Source organism: Equus asinus, chromosome 3 (assembly GCF_041296235.1).
Source record: "Equus asinus isolate D_3611 breed Donkey chromosome 3, EquAss-T2T_v2, whole genome shotgun sequence".
Taxonomy (NCBI): Eukaryota; Metazoa; Chordata; class Mammalia; order Perissodactyla; family Equidae; genus Equus; species Equus asinus.
The window spans coordinates 31,376,864-31,399,333 of record NC_091792.1 but is presented as its reverse complement, the minus strand read 5'-3'; the positions used below and the strand labels follow the sequence as shown (position 1 = coordinate 31,399,333).

Genomic DNA, 22,470 nt, shown 5'->3' with positions numbered 1-22,470 from the left:
TACTATACTTCCCCAGCAAAATATAGATAGATAGATGGACAGATAGATAGATAAATAGATAGACAAATAGACAGACAGATAGATAAAATGAAAATAAAAGCTACACCATCAAAACCTGTGGTTAAATCCAATATTTTGTTCACTTACTCCATCCTTGCATCCTTGCAGCTGAGTGGGCTTGCATAACCTGACTTCCATGCTTAGAGGTTTTGTTTGGGTTCATGACCTCTAACTTCATGGGTGCCCCCATTATTACTCTATAGTACTAATATATTTCTCTGGTCCATTTGCCCTCCCACTCTCCTTGTTTCCAGAACCTCCAAAAAGTCTCCCCTCTTCCTCATTCTCATATGATTTATCTGGTTTCTGTTTCACTGAGAAGAGGAATTTGACAATTTCCCACACTGTATTTACCAATGTTCCAGCGTTTACTCTGCCTTCCTTCCTGTTTTAGATGAACTCTGTTTCATATCTAAAGTCAACCCCTCCACTAGTCTTTTAGATTCCCTCTCTTTTCACCTCTCCAAGAACATTACTCCAGCAATTATCTCATTTTGCTCTTATATCATAAATTATTCCCTCTCTACTAGATCATGTATATTAGCATAAAAAATGCCACCACGCAGTGGTTAAGTGCACGTGTTCCACTTTGGCAGCCCAGGGTTTGTCAGTTCGGATCCTGGGTGCAGACATGACAGTGCTTGGCAAGCCACACTGTGGTAGGCATCCCACATATAAAGTAGAGGAAGATGGGCACGGATGTTAGCTCAGGGCTAATCTTCCTCAAAAAGGAAAAAAAAATTGCCACCAAATCTCTCACATCTCCTAACTTGTGCTCCATTTCCCCACTCCTCTTTATAGGAGAACCATTTTAGGAGCTGTCTCTGCTTTGCCTCCTCTGATTGTCTTTTGAATCCATCCTCATCAGGTTTTTATCTCCATCACTTCACCTACACAGCTTTTGTCACCATCAGGAATGAATGGCTTCCACATTGCTAAATCCAAAGGACAATTTTTGATGCTCCTCCTTTGGCGTATCTGTACAGTGGATCACTCCCTCCTTAAAACCCATTTTTCACTTCATAGCTGAGATACCAGATTTTCATTTTTTCTTCCTACTGCTAAGAAGCTGGCCACTCCTCTTGTTTTTTTTTTTTTTTTTTTTTTTTTTTGCAGGTTGCTCCTAATACCCTGACCTCTAAATGTTGAAGTGTCCTATATCTCAGTCTAGGAACACTTCTCTTTTCACTCTTCACTCACTCATTTTCATCCAGTCTCCAAGCTTTTAACATCATCTGTACTCTGATGATTCCCATGTTTTTCTCTCTAGCCTTGACTGGTCTCTTAAACTCCATACTCTCACATTCAACCACCTAATGACATCTTTATTTGAACTTTAAAAAAATTTCTCAAACTTAAAATGTTTAAAACTGAATTCTTCACTCTTCCTTGCTGCCCACTCCTTTGCCTAAAATCCTGTTTATCCTCACAGTCATCCCATCTCAGGAAATTGCAACTCCACTCTTCCCATTGTTCAGGCCATATCTATGTATTCTCTGATTCTTCTTTCTCTTATTCTCCATATCCAATCGCAATATCTTGTCAGTGCTACCTTCAAAGGAAAACTAGAATCTAACACATCTCAACTTCATCCTGCTTTCTTCTAACTCATCTCCATGCTTCTCTCTTTGTTCCTGTACAGTCTGTTCTCTACACTGCAGCCCACGTTCTCACTTTAAAACTTATGTCAGTTTAAAATCTTCTGTTGGTCTTCCACCTCACTCAGAGAAGGGGCAAAATTCTTACAGTGGCCTATCAAGTTCTAGATTATCTCATTCACCACTTCTTGTGGTGGACAGAATATAAGATGTCCCCTAACATTCCTACCCCACTGGTTTATGTGCCCTGCGTAATACTCTCCCCTTGAGTGGGGATGGGGCCTGACTATGAGAGGATAGTGCCTCCCTTTATAAGGTCACCCTATATGCCAAAGGTGATGAGATAGTCACTTCTATAATGACACCTAGGTGGCTGGGGTAACCTCGTATAAGACACCATCTTAGCAGACTGGAGAGACAAATTTTCCTGCTGGTCTTGAAAAAGCAAACTGCCATCTTGTCATCTGCCTATGGAGAGGGCCACATGGTAAGAACCTGAGGGTGGCCTCTTGGAGCTGAGCATCAACTCAGCTGATAACTAGCTAGAAACAGGGATCCCAGCCAGACAGCTGCAAGGAAATAAATTCTACCAACAACCTGAATGAGCTAGGAAGCAGACTCTCCCCTAGATCATGTGAGAATGCAGCTCAGCCTGCATCTTGAGTTCAGTCTTGTGAGACCCTGAGTAGAGGAGCCAGCCCAGACTTCTGATCTACAAAAACCGTGAGATAATAAATGGATGTTGTTTCAAGTTTCTGAGTTTGTGATCATTTATTTTGCAGCAATATCAAAGTTCTAGTCTTCCAGGCTAGTACTTCTTTTCCCCACCTACTACCCAGCTTTAGCCAGATTGGTGTCTTCGCTCTTCCTTGAATCTGGGGACCATATTCACTTCACTCACTTCAAGGCCTTTGGACCATCTGCTTTTTCTGCCTGAAAAGATCTTCCCCCAAGAAAGACAGATGGCTCGCTGCTTTACTTCCTTTAGCTTTTTGTTCAAATGGCATCATATTAAAGAGGCCCTTCCCAACTACTGAATCTAAAGTAGTAGCCCCAACCCAGCGCTCATCCACCTTCTTACCCTGCTTCATTTTTCTCCACGGCACATATTCTGACATGTCATTTACTTGTTTACCGTGAGAATTCAAGCTCCCTGAGGGCAGGGATTTTTATTTTGTGCTTTGTTGTATTCTTGCGCATGTAATAGTTTACACAGCATGTTTGGTGCTTAATAAATGTTTGTAAGTGGGTTAATATTTTTTGTTATTTTGACATTATTTTTATATTTCTATGGAAAATTATAATTTTGGAAACTTTTTTGGTTGAAAATATTGTCATATTAAAGGAGAATAAAGAAAAAATATTTTAAAAATTGCAAGGTTTTATAACTTAATAACAGAAGAATTTAAAACAAATCCAAATGCAATTAAGCATAAAAGTATAAGCACTAAGAATTATTTGCTTCAGAGCGCTTGCCTCATTGTGCAATTTAAAGCTTAGTGAATTCCTTACAACACAGGTTTGAAATACATTGTACTTCAAAATTATGTTCATATACTGTATAACTTTGACCTTTAAATGCTGGCTTTTTAAAAAAATATCTCTTTGCACTATTTCCTACCATTAAAAAACTGACATAAATCCAAAAGCACAAAAAATCCGATGAAAATGTATATGATTCAAAATTTGAATATTATGTATTGACCTATCACTAGTATTTAATACTAATTATTTAATAATTGAACCCTCTAGTTCTCCATGCCACTTATCTTCAGAATATTTTCAGAATGTTTGAGAATATTTTGATTGGTTTTGTGACATTTGCAAACCATTTATGTAGAGTTTTTTTTGCTATAGGAGCATGTCCATTTTTAGTAAGAAAAAATGTTTTGCTTAGTCATCAGTCAAGATTGTTTGTACCTGGTCTTAAAACTGTATATTTTGCTTTAAAAAATATGTTTTTGCCTTTAAAAAAATTCTCTGTTACGTCAGGTTTCCCTAGCAATCTCCTATAATGCCCCTACAACCTCCTATAATTCCTTTCTTGCTACTATTCCCTCCTTCTCCCGATGGTCTCTGCTTAATATATAGAGAGCTCTTTTCCTCAATCTTTTTCTGCCTCTTACTCAAAATAAAAAGTCAGACAAGTAAATATAATAAAATAAATTAACCCAACAAAAAGCCTTAACAATAGTTTCTCTGTTGTAGGTCTAAATGGGAGTAATTTTAGACAGGTGGCCAGTTGCTTTATCCCATGAACAAGGCTTGTGTGAGCATTTTCCTCTCCAGTCTCTGAGGAAATGCTCTCCATCGTTCAGGTGGAAATTTTCCTCTCACGTATGGCATTTCTACATGAGCAGATATTTTGAGAATAGGGCATGGGATAAATTGATACTTTGACTTTGCCATTGCAGATAAATGTTGTCAGAAATTAAAAGATTTGCTTCACATGGAAGAGGATAACATTTTAATAATTTTGTTTCTGTATTCCCAGACTAACTGGCTGTTTTTGTTTACTATTAATTCATTATCAGAGAAAATAGCTATATCCTTTCTAATTTATTCTATTTTGTAAATTAACATACAGTAAAATTGACTTTTTATTATTGTATAGTTCTATGAATTTTGACACATGTACAGATTCTTGTAACCACTGTCACAATTAGGATACAGAACTCTTCCATCACCACAGAGAAACTCCCTCTTCTGCCCCTTTGACTCATGCTCCCCTCATGCCAACCCCAGCCATCTGCTCTCCATCACCATACCTTTTTCTTTTTGAGAAAGTTATATAAATTGAATCATACAGTACGTATCCTTTTGAGACTGACTTCATTCATTCACTCTAATGCCTTTGAAATTCATCCACGTGACTGTGTGCACCAACAGTTTTTTTAAAGTACTGAGTGGTTTTCCACGGGATGGTTGTACCACAGTTTGTTTAACCATCCACATTAAAGGATATTTTGCTTGTTTCCAGTTTTTGGCGATTATGAATGGAGCTGCTAAAATATTCATGTGTAGGTTTCTCTGTGATGCTAAGTTTTTATTTCTTTACGGTAAATATCTAGGGTTGGCATTTCTGGGTCATATGGTAAGTGTGTGTTGAACTCTGTGAGAAACTGCTGCACTGTTTTCCCCACCAGCAGTGTATGAGAGTTTTGGTGGCTCTGCATCCTTGCCAGCTGTTCTCAGTTATATAGCGGGGTCTCATAGTGCTTTTAATTTTCATTTCCCTGATGACCACTGATGTTGAAAAGTTTTCCCTGGGCTATTTGCTATCTGTATATCTTCTTTTGAGGCATGTGTGTTCAACTTTTTTGCCAATTTATTAATTAGGCTGTTTGTTTTCTTGTTGAGTTTTTAGGACTCTTTATATATTTTGGATGCAAGTTCTTTATCAGATATATGGTTTGCAAATATATTGTCTTCCAGTCAGTAGCTTGTTTTCATTTGTGTAACAATGTCTTTCACAGAGCAAAAGTTGGCAATTTTAATGAAGTTCAATTTGTCGATTTTTTCTTTTTTAACTCATGCTTTTAATGTCATATTTAAGAACACTTTGACTAGGCCCAATTCATGAAGATTTTTCTCCTATGTCTTCTTTTAAAAGTTTTATATTTTACATTTATAAACCATTTTGACTTTTCTTTCAGTTGTGAAGTTTAAGCCAAGTTTTATTTTTTCCCCAATTGTTCCAATACCATTTGTTGAAAGCACTATTATTTTTCATTGAATTAACTGTAACTTTGTCAAAAATAAATTGGTCATATTTCCTCTCTATTTTGTTTCATTTATCAATATGTCTATCCTTTCACCAATACCACATAGTTTTGATTACTGTAGATTTAAGTGTCTTAAAATCAGTAGATGCAATTTGTCCATTTTTGTTCTTCCTCAGAATTATTTTGGCTATTCTATTAACTTTGCTTTTCCTTGTAACTTTTTGAACCAGCTTGTCAATATCGATAAAAAGTCTTGCTGGGATTTTGATTGGTATTGCGTTAAATGTATAGATCAATTTGGGGAGAATTGACATCTTTATAAAATTGACTCTTCTAATGCATGAGCACAGTATGTCTCTACATTTATTTAGATCTTTTTTTATTTCTTCCATCATTTGTAGTACTTCAGCATGTAGATCTTGTACATTTTTGCTAGATTTACAACTAAGTACTGTGTTTTGGACTTACTATAAATGATATATATTTTTAATTTCAGTTTCTAACTGTTCATTGCTAAATATTTGTATGTTGACCTTGTGTCCCGTGAAAACTTGTAGTTTCAATATTGCTTCTGTTTTCAAAACTTTTGTAGTGTTATTCAGGTCTAACCTCATGTTTGTCACCCAGATGGCAGTCTAGGACCAAGGGGTGGTCAAGTCCATGGATTATTTCTCAGAGTCTCTGATATACTGCTTAGATCCACACAGGCACAGCTTGGGGTGAGCCCAGGAGCTCATGAGCAACATTAAGAAGTCCCTTTCCTGGGTTCCTTCCTCTCCACACTCTCCCCAGCACATTCCTGTTTCCTGTGGCTTCTCTTTGATCCTCCAGCCAGAAAGCTGAGGATTTATTCCCTTCTCTGCCATGCAACTGCACCCGCTTCTGGGGCCAAGAGGCAGGAGAGCAGAGAGAGATAAAAAGTAAAAGCATTCACCCGACTCCCTTCGGATCACGGCTCCAGAGAGGACACTTTCCTTCCCTTATGGTTTTAGGCTCCTGCAGTTTCTCCTTGCTGCCACTCTTGTTGCTGACACCACTGGATTACTTCAGGGCTGGTGCATGTGAGAGGGGAAAAAAGAAAAGAGATTTCTCCATTCTTCTGACTGTTTGCAGACCTCTTTCCCATTCTTTGAGCCAGACTAGAGAACTTTCCTGAAGCTCTCTCTGTCTAGACCAATGAGCACCTCTAGGTTTAGGGTTGTGTTGAAACTAGGTTGAATTTAGATACCGTAGAGAGAAAAAGTGGTAAACTCAGGTGTAGTTCGGTGATATTTAAAATTCTGATCTTCTTCCCAATACCTGGTGCTATCTACTTTGAGTCCTCAAATAGGTGCTCTGTGCATTCCGTCCAGGTTTTATAGCTGCATTCAGTGGACAAGGTGTGCTGACTCCATCTTACCTGCAATCCCTTATCTACCAAGGGGTGGGTCATGGTGTCCTATTAATTTTAATGTAATTTTGATTACCTCTGAATCCTGACAAACATATTTAGAAGATGCTGATCTTGTTTTCTCACCTTGCTAACAGTATATCTCTTACATTCAAGGAGATAGTTGATATTTCACATTTAGCATAGAAACAAGTTTCCAAATATAACTTACTATATATATTCTTAGTAGAGTCATGAGGAGGGAAAGATTTGTTTTAGCTTATTTGTATTGAAGGAATTCCTCATGTGTGAATAGTACTGTTTTTAGCAGTTAAGAGGAATTACAAGCCAATTAGTCTGAAAAACTGATAGTCAACACTTCTATGATATGCTCTTGAAGCTTTGTGGCCAGACTGTGTAACTATAGTACTCACTCTCATACACTAAAGCATTTTTATATTTAAACTTAAAACCTTGTTTTTGGTTACATGCATTTTGTGAGTTAAGTAGGATGTTTTACTATCTTCATTTTATAGCTAGGAAATCTCCGTAGAAGCTGAATTGCCTGTGCACAGTCACATAGCTCTTTACCATAAAGAGCCAACACCATGACCAAGGACTTTGTTACTCAGTGTTCACTGCAGTTTCCACTAAACCAGACTCCAGTATTTAATGGTGTGTGATGACATGGATCAGTTTGAACCGAAAATACTGAGCTGTCCATAACCCTTGACAAGTCCTGATATAAGGCCTTGAAAGACAGGCTATACTTCAGACTCTCTGGTTATTCACTGTGCAGTGTCTAAAGACTTCCAACAGAGAAAAGAAAATAAAATAGTGATAGCAAGGCTTTAAAAGGAAAACTTGAGATGAATGGAATGGAAGAGAAAGATACTGGAAAATGGGAAGTAGCTTCTCCAAGTATAATGTAGGAGAGGCGATGTTGCCTTTGGGAAGGGGCACTTGTAAGAGACACTATAGAGGAAGAATCAGTGTGGCTCAGTGACTTATTGGAGGGTAGGGGCAATGCACAGATAGAGATGGAATATTCTATGGTTTTGGTCTTTGGAGAAGGATGTCCTATCGATGTAAACAAGTTGGGATTTGAGGAAGGAAGAGTTGAATTTCAAGCTTACAGAATGTAAAATAATATCAGGACAACAGGAATTTGGAGTTCTAGATCAGGAAATCAGGACAGAGTGGGGAATATAAAATTGTGGTAGGTCCTCATAGAAGGGATAGTTGGATCCATAATAATGGATGGAATTTCTCAAGGCAAGCTTATAAAGAGAAAAGAGGGAAAAAAACAAGGACTGTACCTTAGAGTGTGTGAGCTGTAATCTTAAGAACTACTGAAAGATTTTATTTGGGTATTAGTTTGAAAGTATTATACCCCTCCTGACATTTGTGAATTTCAGCCAGAATAGAGGTATGTTTAGTTATACATACTTCAATAGAACTCTTAACTTCTGTGAGCCCTAAGTAAATCTAGCATAGCCAGATAAATGTATTCACCAGAAAGTTCCTCAAGGTGTACTCACTTGCTCACTAACGCCATTTGTTTACTTATGGCCTTTGTTTATTTTCTTGTCCGGGTGAGATTTTCATTTCCCAGTGACACATCTAGATGGTTTAAATGCAAGGCATGTCCCGCAGCTGAAGATGCATGTGTGTAACACCAGGACTGCTTTATGTTCACAAAGACTGACAGTGCTAATGATGATTTTTCCATGGATGTTCACAGTCATTTGTTGGTTTGTCTGTGGCACTTCCAGAACAGAGGAGTTGTATACATGTTGCTGTTTAACATTTCCAGAGGTGTTTTTTTTGCTTCCTTTTTGCTCTACTAAGGACAGTACTGTAGATGGTAAAGGAGTTTAGAGGAGGAGTATCATTCCGTTGTCCTTTGTTAGAAGACTTTCCTTCAGTCTTCTAAAAATGTTTGTATGTTTCAGCATGTGAGGTTGAATATTTCATTAGGAAGCATTAGGGGCATTATTTTAAAGGCAGATTTTTAAAAACCTTAATCAATAATATATTATACATGCTAAAACCTAAGTGAAAAGGAGTGTCGACTCGTGTTGCCGAAATGTCCCCTTTGTTGTCTTCCACCTTGTTGGCATGGTTAAATATTTAAGTGTCTCTGCTGAGGGAATTAGGAACTTGATGTTGTGATCAAAATACTATAGCAGCCATGAACTATCCATCTTTTTACTTCTCTTACAGCTCTCTGCATTAAACAGTGGTAATGGCCTGGCAAGAGCTGTCTGAAATGACATTATTTTTTCTTTGTTCATATAGATTGAGATAGTTACTTATTACTGCAGCCTGTTCTTACTGCCATATAAATTGCTAGGAAAGTGTATGAAGATCACTTTTGTTTCTGGATCAGTCAAATTTGTATTCTTGTAAAAATACCACGATGCATTGCCATAATGGCGGTAAACATGCACACACACACACCCCATATACATGTATATATGTACATAGGATATTATGCGAAAAACTAGCCAAATTATTTGACTGTAAGTGTTAGTTGCTTTCCAGGTTTGGCATGTATTTGATTTGTTTGGTTTGATTTGGAGGAACGTTGGATGGGAAGGTGGGGAGTGAAGAGGAGAAGCTAGACTGTGCCTGAGATTTTTCTCAAGGCCGTATCAGCCTGTGATGGCCTATGATGCCCACAGTGGAATCGTGTGATGGAATCCCAGGAGTGACTAGCACAAGGACTTGAGTGCTGATGTGATAGAAAGCTGTTAGAGACCAACTCTTTGTTTTGCAGTAAAGGAAACTGAAATCTAGAAAACTACAGTGGTGTGTCATCAGTCACATAGTTAATTAACAGCTGAGCTGGAGGTCGTACTTGGGTTTCTTGATTCCTAGCCCAGAAGTCTCTTCAATATATCTTCCATGAAAGATATGATGAATTTCCCCTAGATAAAATTCAGTAGAATTTTGGTGATGAATAGTGGTTAAGCTATAATTGCTAGCCTCCTGAACCTGATGGATGGTAAATTAAAAGCATAATTAAGCATTTAAGAATGAATATTTTCTAAATTTCTATGAAGTCGCCTTTGAAATAGCCTGTGGAAACATGAAATAGTTATTTCAATCGTGACTTTCCTGATTGAAGAGAAGAGTTGAATATCCATACTCTGTGTATGGTAAGTTGTTAACAGAATACGGAAGAAACTGCTTCCACATTTTACGGTGCAGTTCACTGACAGTGTGGACCATGATTTTTGGGGACTTGGGTTCAGTTCTTTAGCTTATAACCTGGATTCCTCATTCCTCGTCTCCCACACATCTCAGATGGAAAGGCATGCTTTAGGGTACTCAGAGCTTCCTGTCCAAAATGGTTTTGGGGGAAAAATGATTTTAGAATCCCTCTATTGCCACTAGATTAAGCAGGCTTCTTGCTTTGATTCCATTCTGGGGTGAAATGGAAGCCAATAGGAGATAAAGAGAAATAGGAAACTCACAAGGCATAAAAATTATTTAAAAGGTAGCCAGAGCCTTTTTAAAAGGGAATAGATGGAGCTATGTTCAGAAGCCTGCTGCCATAATACATGGCATGTTCATCTCCTTTGGCACTTCGAAAGGTTCTCTTGCCTTGTAATTAGTTATAAACTTGTGTTCTTTGCACTGTTAGGAATGTAAACTTCATAACATCATCTGTTATTACTAAGTCTTTGTATCTGGAATAAGCATTTACCCACTGTTGAAATGAATAAGCACTTATTCACTGTTGAAATGCATGTGCCATGAGATCCTATGACCTTTTACTAGTCTTGGGTGCTGATTTTAGTAAAATCCCTATAGAGAATCAAATTAAATATAATATAATACATTAATGACAATAGCAATTCTGTTGCTGCTGCCACTACTACTACTATTACCACTACTACTACTGCTGCTGCTACTACTACTGCTATTACTACTACTACTTCTACTACTGCTGCTGCTGCTGCTGCTGCTACTGCTATTACTACTACTACTACTGCTGCTGCTACTACTTCTGCTATTACTACTACTACTACTACTGCTATTACTACTACTACTGCTGCTGCTGCTGCTGCTGCTACTACTGCTATTACTACTACTACTACTACTAGGATAAAGAAGAGGGAGAGAAGGAAGAAGCACTTATCTTGTGGAAGGCATTGTGCTAAGCATTTTACATAAATCATGTTACAACTTAATCCTCACAACAATGTTATTATCTTGTCCATTCTACAAATGATTGAAGTTTCACGTGGTGGAGCTCCTTGACCAGGTCCTGCAACTAACAGAGAGCTCAAACTCCTGAGTTCACACTTTCACCCTTACGGCAGATACTATTTTATTACCGAGTCTTGGGAGAGGCTGTGAAAAGTCTACCCTCTGTTTCAAATCATTGTAGCATTTTTTGGTTTAGTTCAGTAAACAAGTTTCAAAAGTTATATGTAGGCTTTGCATTCCTAGAAACTAAGGTAGCTCAGTCTGCTCAAGCAAAAATTGTTACACAATTTCCTACAGGAAGAAAGAGTTACCTTTAATTGTTATTGATGATCAGTTTGAGAGAAAAGGAAGTCTGAAAATCTCTAGAAAAAAATTGTGAGTAATGCCAATGAGGGAGGGCTCTTATTCATTTATTTTTTTGTTTGAAGCTTGGCTCTGAGCTAACATCTGTGGCCAATCATTTTTTTTTTCTTCTTTTTCTTCTCCCCAAAGCCGCCCGTACATAGTTGTATGTTCTAGTTGTAGGTCCTTCTAGTTCTGCTATGTGAGATGCCGCCTCAGCATGGCTTGATGAGCAGCGATAGGTCGGTGCCCAGGATCCAAACCAGCAAAACACTGGGCCTCTGAAGCTGAGCGTGCAAACTTAACCACTTGACCATGGTGCCGGCCCCAAGGGCTCTTATTAAACGCTTTATTTAACTACCATGTAACAAAAAAAATAGAATCTTTAAAAAATAAAAGGAGGGGCTGGCCCCGTGGTCTAGTGGTTAAGTTCTTGAGCTCCGCTTCGGCGGTCCAGGGTTTCACCAGTTAGAATCCTGGGCGCAGTCATGGCACTGCTCATCAAGCCATGCTGAGGCGGCGTCCCACATGCCACAACTAGAAGGACCCACAACTAAAAAAAGTTACACAACTATGTACCAGGGGGCTTTGGGCATAAAAAGGAAAAAAAAATAAAATCTAAAAAAAAAAAATAAAATCTTTAACTACCAGGTACTGAAGAAATTTACAGAGATATGTCACATCAGGACTTATAACAAGTTATGGCATTTTCAAGTGGGAAAATGGTATAATGAATTTTTTAAATCCACCCCAGAATTGGAGCTAATATCATTTTTCACAAAATCATAGATTATACTGCCATTCGTATACACATCTTTGTGATGAATGTTTAAGTTTTCTATATTAGTTTTAAGTAATTGAGTCAATATTGTGATTTCCACTGATTTAAAAATCACCAGGAACCATATTATTTCATATTTTAGTAAGAAATCTTAATATACTATTTAAAAAGTAAATCACATTTCTTTTTCTTATGTACATAATCTTTATTTTATTGCATCATGACGTTAGGTATATATACGTCATCAGAATTTTCCTGTTTCAGTTTCTTTAAAAGCATAATTCAAAAGATGTGTGTTGATTTGGCATTTTTATATTTTGTGAAAAACTTGCCATGATCTAGTAACATAATTGGGTTTCTGTTTCATCTAACTTATTCATTATTTTAATTAGCATTTTGCTAAACTACTTACACTAATTTTTCTATTCCTCTCCTGACCCATCTAATAACAAAATAGTGACATTTAGAAGAAACTGATTGATAGAAAGACGCCATTTGTGTTAAGATTAAAGTTAAAAACAAATTTCAGAAAAGAACGTGACTAGATAAAAAAAAAAATGTGTCACATGACTAATATTAGCCAATTAGGCTTAGATAGAAGTTACAGCAACATATCGTACCTATGGGGTGGCTTACTGCTATTTTCAAAATGAGATTCAAGGCAAAAATATCATTATGTGTCAGTGTTTCCTTGGTATGATGGCACCATTAATTCTGTATATTTTCTTGCCTGGAAAAAGAAATTAGAGAATCTTAAAGGATAGTGGTGACTAATTTTTTTTAATCTTTCATTATTCTTGTCAACCATGAAATTTGTATATTGAAGACAATAGTGATGATAATTGTAATAATAAAATTATCATCATTATTAAATAAAGAAGAGTTGTTCAGTGATGAACAGACTTCAAGAAGATAGAAACCCGGGTGTCTGGTTTTGCACTTTGTTACCTTGGACGAGTCTTTCCATCTTTTTGAGTCTCAGTTTCTTTATCTGAAAAATCAGTGAGCTGTATTAAATGATCTCTATGGTTAATTTCTGCTCTGCATGTACCTTAACTTTCTTATGTTTTCTGGGAGAGAATCTTCTTTATCTAGTCTATTAGAAAAATGATCTTAGAGAAAAGGTACAAAATAAGATGTTGTAGCTAATAGCCCGGTCACAGAGGAATATGAGGATGTTTATACTCTTTTCTATTTTATTCAGCTGTAGGTTTTGTAATCGATGCACACAATATCCTTTGCAATGGATGTAGGGAGCTCTGGTTTATGTTGTTGTAGAGATGTGAAGGTGTCAAACAGGATGTGGATCCACGCTATTTACAGCTACTCCTGAGAAGCTTGAAGAGGTTTCACCTTCACATGGTCATTTCTGACAATCCATGTGCTTACCTCACAAATTCATGGTTAATTTTCTTTTGAAATTAAAAACAACGTCAACACTATTAACATGTTTCCATGTGTTTTAAGCAGATTTGTTTAATTAAAACCAATGAAGGTAAAGAGCAATATTAGTAGTTTTCAGAAACAAACATGTTTGGTCATACTTTAAGGAGAGAGAAGATTCTTATCTTTCCATTTCATTTATTTTTGGTTGCAGAACTTCAGATGGTGGCAAAGTTGTTGGCACCATAGAAGTCAGTCTCGTGAAGATGGGGGAGATTGAGGATGGGGAAGCCGACCACATCACGACAGATGTGCAGGGACAAAAGGTAGGGTCTCAGTCAGCTCATTGCACAAATTAAATTAGAAATGATCAGCTCTGCCAGATGCCTGAATCACCAGCGCCTCTGTGTAACGAAATCTCATTATTCAAAAGCTAAATGAGAAATCAGCTTTGGAATTGGAATACCATAAGTGTGTTTCATCCTCCGAACCAGAGGGCCTGTTTGCATGGAACTATGCAAAGCCACGCGCCATTCAGAGACGCCTTCCTCTTCACCACTGTCTCCCTGTTGACACTGCCTCTTCTCAGTTGAACAGAAGTATTGATCACTCTTGCTTTCTGCCATAATTAACCCTACTTGAGATGCACAGAAGATTCTGGGAGAGCTATTGCCAAAAATAACCACTTCTCTACTCTAAACCCTCTTTGGAAAGAGATGCAATTTGAATTTGGATTTCATTTTTATGTATGTGAAAGAGGGCACAGTCAATGACTTTGTGCCTTATTAAATTGCTGAGAGAGATGCAGGAAATAGTACAGAGAGGAGGGACAGCTCTGGAGGAGGGGCAATGCTTTCTGGAAGCAAAGCAGCCTCCTTGAAGCCTAGGATGAAGGCCCCAGTGCATATCAGGATGTGTCCAGGATTTTTACTTTCTTCTCTCCAAGAAAGAGAAGCTTGATCTAAGTATTTTTTTTTTTTTTTTTTTTTTAGCTTTTCATAAATGAGCATCGTTTCATGATAAGGCCTATTATGACTTAATTTCTGGCTTAGCATGCCTTATGGGAGCATATATAATTTTTGGTACTGAGGAAATATTTACATGAGAGATGGTGTTTATCTAACACTTAACAAATTATTTAACTTTACAAAAAAATCTGACTGCCTGTCAAAAACATATCGTTCTTGCCCCAGAATAAACTAGGCTCTCATCTTCTGTCCCAAGCCTTTTTCTTCTCCATTCCCCTACTCTCCGTTGGAACATATCATTGGAGTGAAAATATTCCAAGGAGGCCCAAAGTTTGAATCACATTACTTGAAAATCTCAGGGCCCTTGTGAAGTTTTGCAGCAGATCTTCTTAGGATCCGTGTACTCAAGACTCCTGTCTTGTGGCCAGGTCCCTTCATTCAATCCTGTCTCCTTTGGAGTTCTATACAAGACTCATATTAGTCACCGCCACATGAATGCTGTATCGAGATTAACAGGGAGGCTTTGGAGGCTAAGCAGGGACAGAGAGCAGAAATAGGCAGAAAATGGTGCCTGGACCTGTGGCAGTGTGCCGGGAGACCAGTAGCAGAAACAGTCCACATGTCAAAGTAGGGCTACGTTCCCTGACTCTGACTCTATTATTAGCTACCTCTCTATTTTCCTCAAAGCTTGCCCACCCCCTGACTCATTTACCATGTAACTATTATGAGATAGCACAAGTTGAATCATGTTCTTTTCATAAATGGAGAACTTGATACCCAGGAATATGCCCCACCAAAGTCCATCCTACTTAATGTTTCTGACTTAGTAATGTGAACTTAAAAAAGCCTTAACTGGCCTGTTCTAGGAATAGGAAGTGGCAGTGTCAGCATGTACCACGCACGAGTCATAAGTTGACTAAGATGGTAAACACACCAAGCACTATTGGCATTACCTCTGTCCTGTCTGGATTCTTAGTAAACCTTGACCTTTTGCAAATTCTTTTTACAGAGTTACTATAAACTCTGTTGACAATCCCTAGGGATATTCATGATTGAGTGACAGGCATGTAGTAAGGTGCACTATGCGTGATATTTAGAAGAATTATGTAGAAATAATTATCTCAGTATTTTTTGAAGTATGATCAGAATCATCTGGGGTGTTTGTTAGAAATGGAAATTCTGGGACCCGTTGGCAGATTTGCTAAATCAAAATTCCTGTGAAGTGTATTAACGCAATCTGCTACTAATGGTGATTTAGATCCTGAAGTTAGTGATTGACTGAAACATATAAAAAGATGAAGTAACTGAAATAGAGGTTATCCCTAAAAAAAATATCCCTTTCAGTGGTTTGCATGAATGGGAGGGAAAGAAATGCAGTTACTCTTCGCACCATGGTCATGTGGGTGAGTAACACATGTTCTCTCTCATGTATACCTAAGCAGATAAGTGATTAATACCTGTGTTCATCAGTTTGGGCTGCCATGATAAAATGCCATAGTCAGAGTGGCTTAAACAACAAAAATTTATTTTCTCACAGTTCTAAAAAGCTAGGAAATCCTAGATCAAGGTGCCAGACGATTCACTTCCTGGGGAGAGCTCTCATCCTGGCCTGCAGACTTCTCCTTGTGTCCTCACGTGGCCTTTCCTTGGCACACATGCAGAGAGAGAGAGTGAGCCAGCTGTGGTGTCTCGTCCTTGTCTTGAAAGGACACCAGCCCTATAGGACTGGGGCCCCAGCCTCATGACCTTATTTAACCTTGATTTCCTCCATAAAGGCCCTATCTCCAAATACAGTCACATTAGGCGCTGGGGCTTCAACATATGAATTTTGAGGAACATAATTCAGTTTATAACAATATTCCTAACACAAAAACTACATTTTAATCATGAATCTTTTAATCATGAATCCAGAGCATGGAATAAAATGTAAGTAAAAATTCAAACTCTTTCCGTTCACATGTATTTACTTGCTTGTTTCCTCAAATCATATTATTATTATATATTTCTCATCAAGGGAAGCTTGTGCTGAGGGTCATGACCCATATTATACTGGGTCAAACTTTGATATATACATGTATAGAAATAGACAACAGTGTTAAAAATCACACAGCAGTAGAAAGAAAAATTCGCAAAAGAAACGCTAACATTGTCCTTTTACAAAGCTAATATATTAGGGGAAATACTGCATTAGGTATCCAAAACTGTTTTTTTTTTTATTTTGGAGTCTTCTTTGTCTCCTTTCTTCCTCTCATACTCACAGTCAATTTGTCAGCAAATCCTGTTGAGACTGTCTTCTAAATAAATCCTGAATCTGATGACTTGTGACCCCTTCACTGTTACCAACATTGTCTCTCACCTAGATTTTTACAGTACTCTCTTGAACGTGTCCCTGATTCCCTCCTTCCTCCTCCCCTCACACACCCGCCTGTCCATCATAGTCTGTTCTCAGCAGAGCACTTATTAAAATATAATGCAGACCATGTCATTCCTCCAAAGGCTTCTCAACTCCCTGAAAGTATAAACCCAACTCCTTTCAGTGGCCTAACTTAAAGTCCTACAAGTGTTTGCCCCCATTACTTCCTTCGCCTTATCCTCTACTCCTTTTTTTTGCTCCCTTCAATCCAGCCACGTTATCTTCTTTGCTATTCCTTTAAGATTCCAGGTGCATTTCAAACTCAGGTCCTTGCACTTTGTTATTCAACCTGCCTTTGAACCGTTTTCCGTAGGTCACTGTGTGCTTCACTACATTACTTCCTTCTGGTCTTTAAGCAAAATGTCACCTTCTCACTGAAGCCTTCTCTGCAACTGTATCTAAAATTACAACGCATACCCCAAACTTTCTATCTCCCTTCTCTGCATTATTTTTGTCCTTAGTCCTTATCACTGTCCAATGCCATGCATACTTTAATTATTTATCTCATTTATTGTCTATTTCTCTCATTAAAATTAAACTTCATGAGAAAAAGATATTTGTCTATTTTATTCTCTCCTTTAACCCTAGTGCCTAGCATAGAGACTGACACAGGAAAAAATGAATGAATGAATGAATAAATGAAGTCAATTTTACTTTGAAGAAATAAAGTCTAAAATTGTCTCCCAGAAGGGAAAATGTTTGGCTGCATATAATGCTGCGCAAACTGATTGGTAAATAAATAAAGACTGGAGTAAGGGTGTAGTGAAGAGTTTAGGATTATGAAGGAAAGAGGAAGAAATTTAAAAAAAAACAACCTTTGAAGTAAGTAGTCAAGAACAAAATGCTACAAGAAAAAGGAGAGTTAAGAAGCAAAATCATCAAATCAGGTGATAGATGAGAAAACTCCTGTAAGTAAAGCCAACAGGATGAACTGAGAAAGCCACAGTCCTCCCCTTTGCCCTCAGAGAGATGCGTCAGCTTCTTGTCGGGGCAGGAGGGTTGTTAAGAGCATCCTCCAGTGAGGCTTTGCAGGAGCTGAGTCCAGATTGGCTTCTGCTTTGCTCTTCTTTTTGTTTAATGTCTATATCAGATTTGAATATGGTGAAGTCCTAATGATCAAAGTGGTGGTGATTTCTACAAAAAAAGGGAAAATGCCTTACTTATTTTTGACAGTAGCAAACATGGTATAAGTGGAGTAATAATATATCTCTTTTTGGCTGTGAACCTAACCTAGCTAGTATTTTGATAACCTGATGTGCTCAGGTAATTTTGCTTCCATACTTTGAAGTGGTGTTTTAAGCGGACTTTCATCAACCACCATCAGGGAAAAGGTGGAGGCCTTGGGTAGCTAAAGACTAGTCTCCAAAGGTCTCATCCCTTTATTTTTCCCAAATAGAAAATTGAAAATTGTATGACTGGCCTTACTTACCTTGTAGGATATTTGCAGGTGTATAATATTCCTCATTCATTCATCAAATAATACTGCCTTCTATGTTCTAGGTATTCAACAATGAACCAAATAAACACAGATACTGCCTTTTGGGGAAGTAAACAATAAACAAATGAAGAAGTAATATATTGTTGATCAGATGTTGCTATACACTGTAAAAGTAATAAGACAGGGTACAAGGACTAGGGAGTGCTGGCAGGTGGCCATTTTATACTGGATGATCAATGATAGATTCACTGATACTGTGATATTTGAGCTGAAACATGCAGGAAATAAGGGAGCAAGATGTGGATATCTGAGAGGAACAAGAATTCTGGGTAGAGTGAATAGCAAGAGCAAAGGCCCTGAGCTGGCAACATGCTTGTTATGTTGAAAGAATAGCAAGGAGGACAATGTGACTGGAGCTGAGCAGTTAAGGAGGACTGTGGTAGGAATTGAGGACAGAAGTTCATGGGGTAGGGAAGACAGATTGCGTACTCCCTGCTAGGCCATTAGACTCTGAGCTAGCTGTAAAGACCGTTGCGGATTTTTGAGTATAGGTGTGAAATGATCTGATTCATGTTTTGAGAGGACCATTCTGGCAGCTGTGTTGAGTGTGGCCTGAAAGGAGGCAAGGACAGAGAACGGAGCCTGCTTATTGCAGAGATTCAGGGTAGAAATGAAGACGTGTTGCATCAGGATGGAGAAAATGAAATGTAGCCAGACTTCAGGTGCAAAGGGTAAACAAAGAATAGGATTACCATTTGTTGTGATAAGGAAAACTGAGAGAAGCAGGGGAAGGAGGAGAGGAAATGGGGAGATGTTAAGTCTGATTCCTCTTAGACATGCAGATGTAGATGCATGTAGGCAGTTGGAGGTTTGAGTCTGGAATTCAGATGAGATGTTCAAGCTAGAATTACATATTTGTGAGTCATCAGATGGTATTTGGATGGTATTTAGACCATGAGACCGAATGAGAAAAGCTTGGCAATTTGCATATTTTGCACTCTTAAAATTTATATTTATGTGGATTTTATCCATTGGCATTTACTACATTAGAGATTTTACATTTTTGGATTATATACATTTATCATCTTAGAAATTCAAAGGAGAAATGTTTAAAACAGAAGGGTACACAAGCACACATACCTTTAGCCATCAAATGATTATGTCATATAGCCTCTGGAAAATTCCACTCTATGCTTGTAAGAGAAAGAGAGGGAAACCAGTCAAATAATTTTTTAGTATTATTATGAAAATAATATTGTCTTCACTCTGTTCTAGATGCTATAGAGATTCAAAGACAAAAGTTATCAGGGACTTGCAGGAGACTCTAGACCAAACTTTGAGAACCATGATTTAAGGAATAAACTAACAGAGGTGAAAGTGCTTTGCCAAGAAGTATTGGTCTTTGATGGATTCATACAGAACTTTGTGATCATTGTTCTTACAGTTTTGCTAATTTTCTAGCCCAAGACATGACAAATCGATATGTTAGTTGATGTTCAAAATCATTAAGCTCCAAGAATTTTACGTATCTTCTATTTCTTCTCCTTGGCCACATTTAGCATCTAACATATTCGTCAAAATCAATTGGTTCATGATGCTGCATGTGGTATAAAAAGCTTGTGATATTTGTTATTTCTGATCAGAATCACAAATGTGAAGTCATTACATTGAGAGCACACACCATATAAGTGTGTAATGCTGCAAATATCCATCATAATGATAGCAATGAACAGTCTGTGTAGCTTGAGTCTCCTTAAGCACAGATTCCACATCATTTTAATCTTTGCATTTTCTGTAGGAGCTGGCACATGTAAAAGTGATTCTAGGGTCAATTGTAAAAAATTAAATAAAATAGCCTAAGGAAATAAGAAATAAGAAGTTCTTAGCTTCAAAAAACTTTCAATCTAAATAGAGACACAGAAGGTATACTCAGGAAACAATTGAAGAAACTAACTATTGAGTCCAAATATGAAAATATTAATTTAGTGAATATTTTTTGGATATTTTCTGTTTATATGCCATGGATTTAAATCTGAGAGCATTCTGAATAGTAGAGCTTCAAAATACAATTGCAAAATAATAATGTAATTAGGTTAAAATTGTCCTAAATACCTGCCTTCCAGTTTGAATGGGAGATATGAATGTATGAAAGTCATATTTCTATATCTGTTTGGTAAAATAATACAGGCCTTCTGTTAGGAAACAGAAAATTGTCTTTATTACAAACAGGCAGGTCTGCCTTCATATAGGGGACCAGTTCTCAGGATAAAGCCTGGTCCTTATGAATTATGGACTTCTTCACTAAAGGGGTTTAATCTAAACCATTCCTATATGCTATATTGTAGATGATGATCCTCTTTTGGACAGGAAGATGGCTCATAGCTATATGCCTGGTTGTTATGAGGAAGGATGTCAGAGACAAATCATGAAAGGATTTGAAGACTAATCTGAGAATATTGGATTTGATTGGGCAGTAAATACACATTATACATTCTAGAGCAGAACATTGATGTGATGAATATAGTGTTTACGAAAGATTATTTTAACAGCCCTACATAGGCTGAAAGGAGTAGAGGAAATATTGGAAATTGGAGGAATAAAGAATTTTCAGTATTTCCAAGTATCATCATTGTAATGCTCTAGTGATTTGGAAAGTGAATTTCCAAAATAACTGTGGAATAAAAGAAAGGATCACCTCTGACATCTGGTTGGTCATGAAAATAACTTGGAGAAAATAAAATTTTAAGAGCTGTTTGCAGTTAGTTATTCATTCTTTCAGTGAACCAGGACCTCAATATAAGTGCTAAAGAAATTATGAAAGCTTATTTTTCCCCATCAAGAAATTCCCTGAGTAATGTGATGAATTGTTATGGTAGAGGAATAAGTATTGGACTATAAGGATACAGAAAGTAACATTTAAATCAATATTTTCAATTATTTATCTTTATTCTCAAAATGCTTAAGGGATATATACATTCCATCGTAACAGTGACCTTAATGGCCATGATTCTCAAGGGGGCCTGTGCCCGGAGGAGGAAGAGGAGAGAGAGAGAGAGAGAGTTAGGACAGTAAGGAAATACCCAAACAATTTGGATACACCCTACTGGGGGTGGTGGTCTGAGCCCTTGGCGTCTCTTGAGCAAAGCCATGTGTGCTACAGAAGGATGACACTTTCCCTTAAAACTCCTCATGAAAAGAATTTGCTGAGTTTTCATTTGTTTGTTTTGTTTTTATTTGCATTTAGTTGCTTATGTCTGATAATGTTTGCTCTGAACATTTCCTCTCCTCCTTCTCTTGGTTCCCCACCTTTTTTTTTTTTTTTTTTTGGCTAGAGATAAAAGGAAACTCATTTGAAGAAGCAAATGCTGGTGTCTGTGTGAAAATAGGTCTCTTGTCAATCTCCTGGGGTCAGAAGAGTTTTGCTTCTCTGTTAGTTACAATTTCCTAGGAAACTTAAGGAAAGACCCACGCTTAGAGATAGATGTCTGGGATGTTGTCTTCCACTCATGGCTCACGCACTAGGAAAATGGCAGTGTACTCTTCTGTGTCTCTTCGTTCATTCTGTCCAGAGACGTGTTGGTTCTGTAAAGGCTCATGAGCTTAATCTGTTCATCGTGGATTAATAGATCCATGATCTCTGGATCAGCTTATTTATAAATTGCTTATTTATAAATCAATGATCAGCTTATTTATAAGTTGTCATTATACTGTATGAGCAAGTGTTTGCATTATTTTGCTGAAGACAAAAATCTGCTTTTGTCCTATGTAATTAGATGCTACAACATATTTTAATCTTTTATTTAAAGTTGGCTTTATTGAAAATCTAGAAAATAATTTGCTTTTTATTGATCCAAAATCGTCGCAGGGGACAGAAATACAAACCCATTCAGCTCGTCAAATGTGATTTGCTGTACCAGGAACATCTCCCTAGCATCCTGGGGACAGTCCTTTTTCATCTTTTTCTTTCTTTCCTAAGTCATCTTTAACTAGAACTGAAATGGAGTCTATAATAATATATTACAGTCATAATATATGTAAGTAAATAATCACACTAAACAAGCTTCATAGTGAAGATAAAGCTGAAAATAGTTTTACAAAAATGTTGTGTTCAGAACTTTTTGAAACCAGGTTCATAGCCTCATTTTTGCAAACAAAATAAAACGATTTCATTT

General features: G+C 37.4%; 1 protein-coding gene across 21 annotated transcripts in view; it reads left to right on the top strand.

The window, feature by feature from the left end:
- Nucleotides 1-22,470, top strand: part of INPP4B (inositol polyphosphate-4-phosphatase type II B) — a 794,515-nt gene that overhangs the window by 522,210 nt on the left and 249,835 nt on the right. For all 21 annotated transcript variants that reach the window (XM_070504821.1, XM_070504820.1, XM_070504819.1 and 18 more), the window contains one exon: nt 13,694-13,805. In XM_070504821.1, the coding sequence (XP_070360922.1) occupies nt 13,694-13,805 (112 nt within the window). The remainder of the gene's footprint in view (nt 1-13,693; nt 13,806-22,470) is intronic.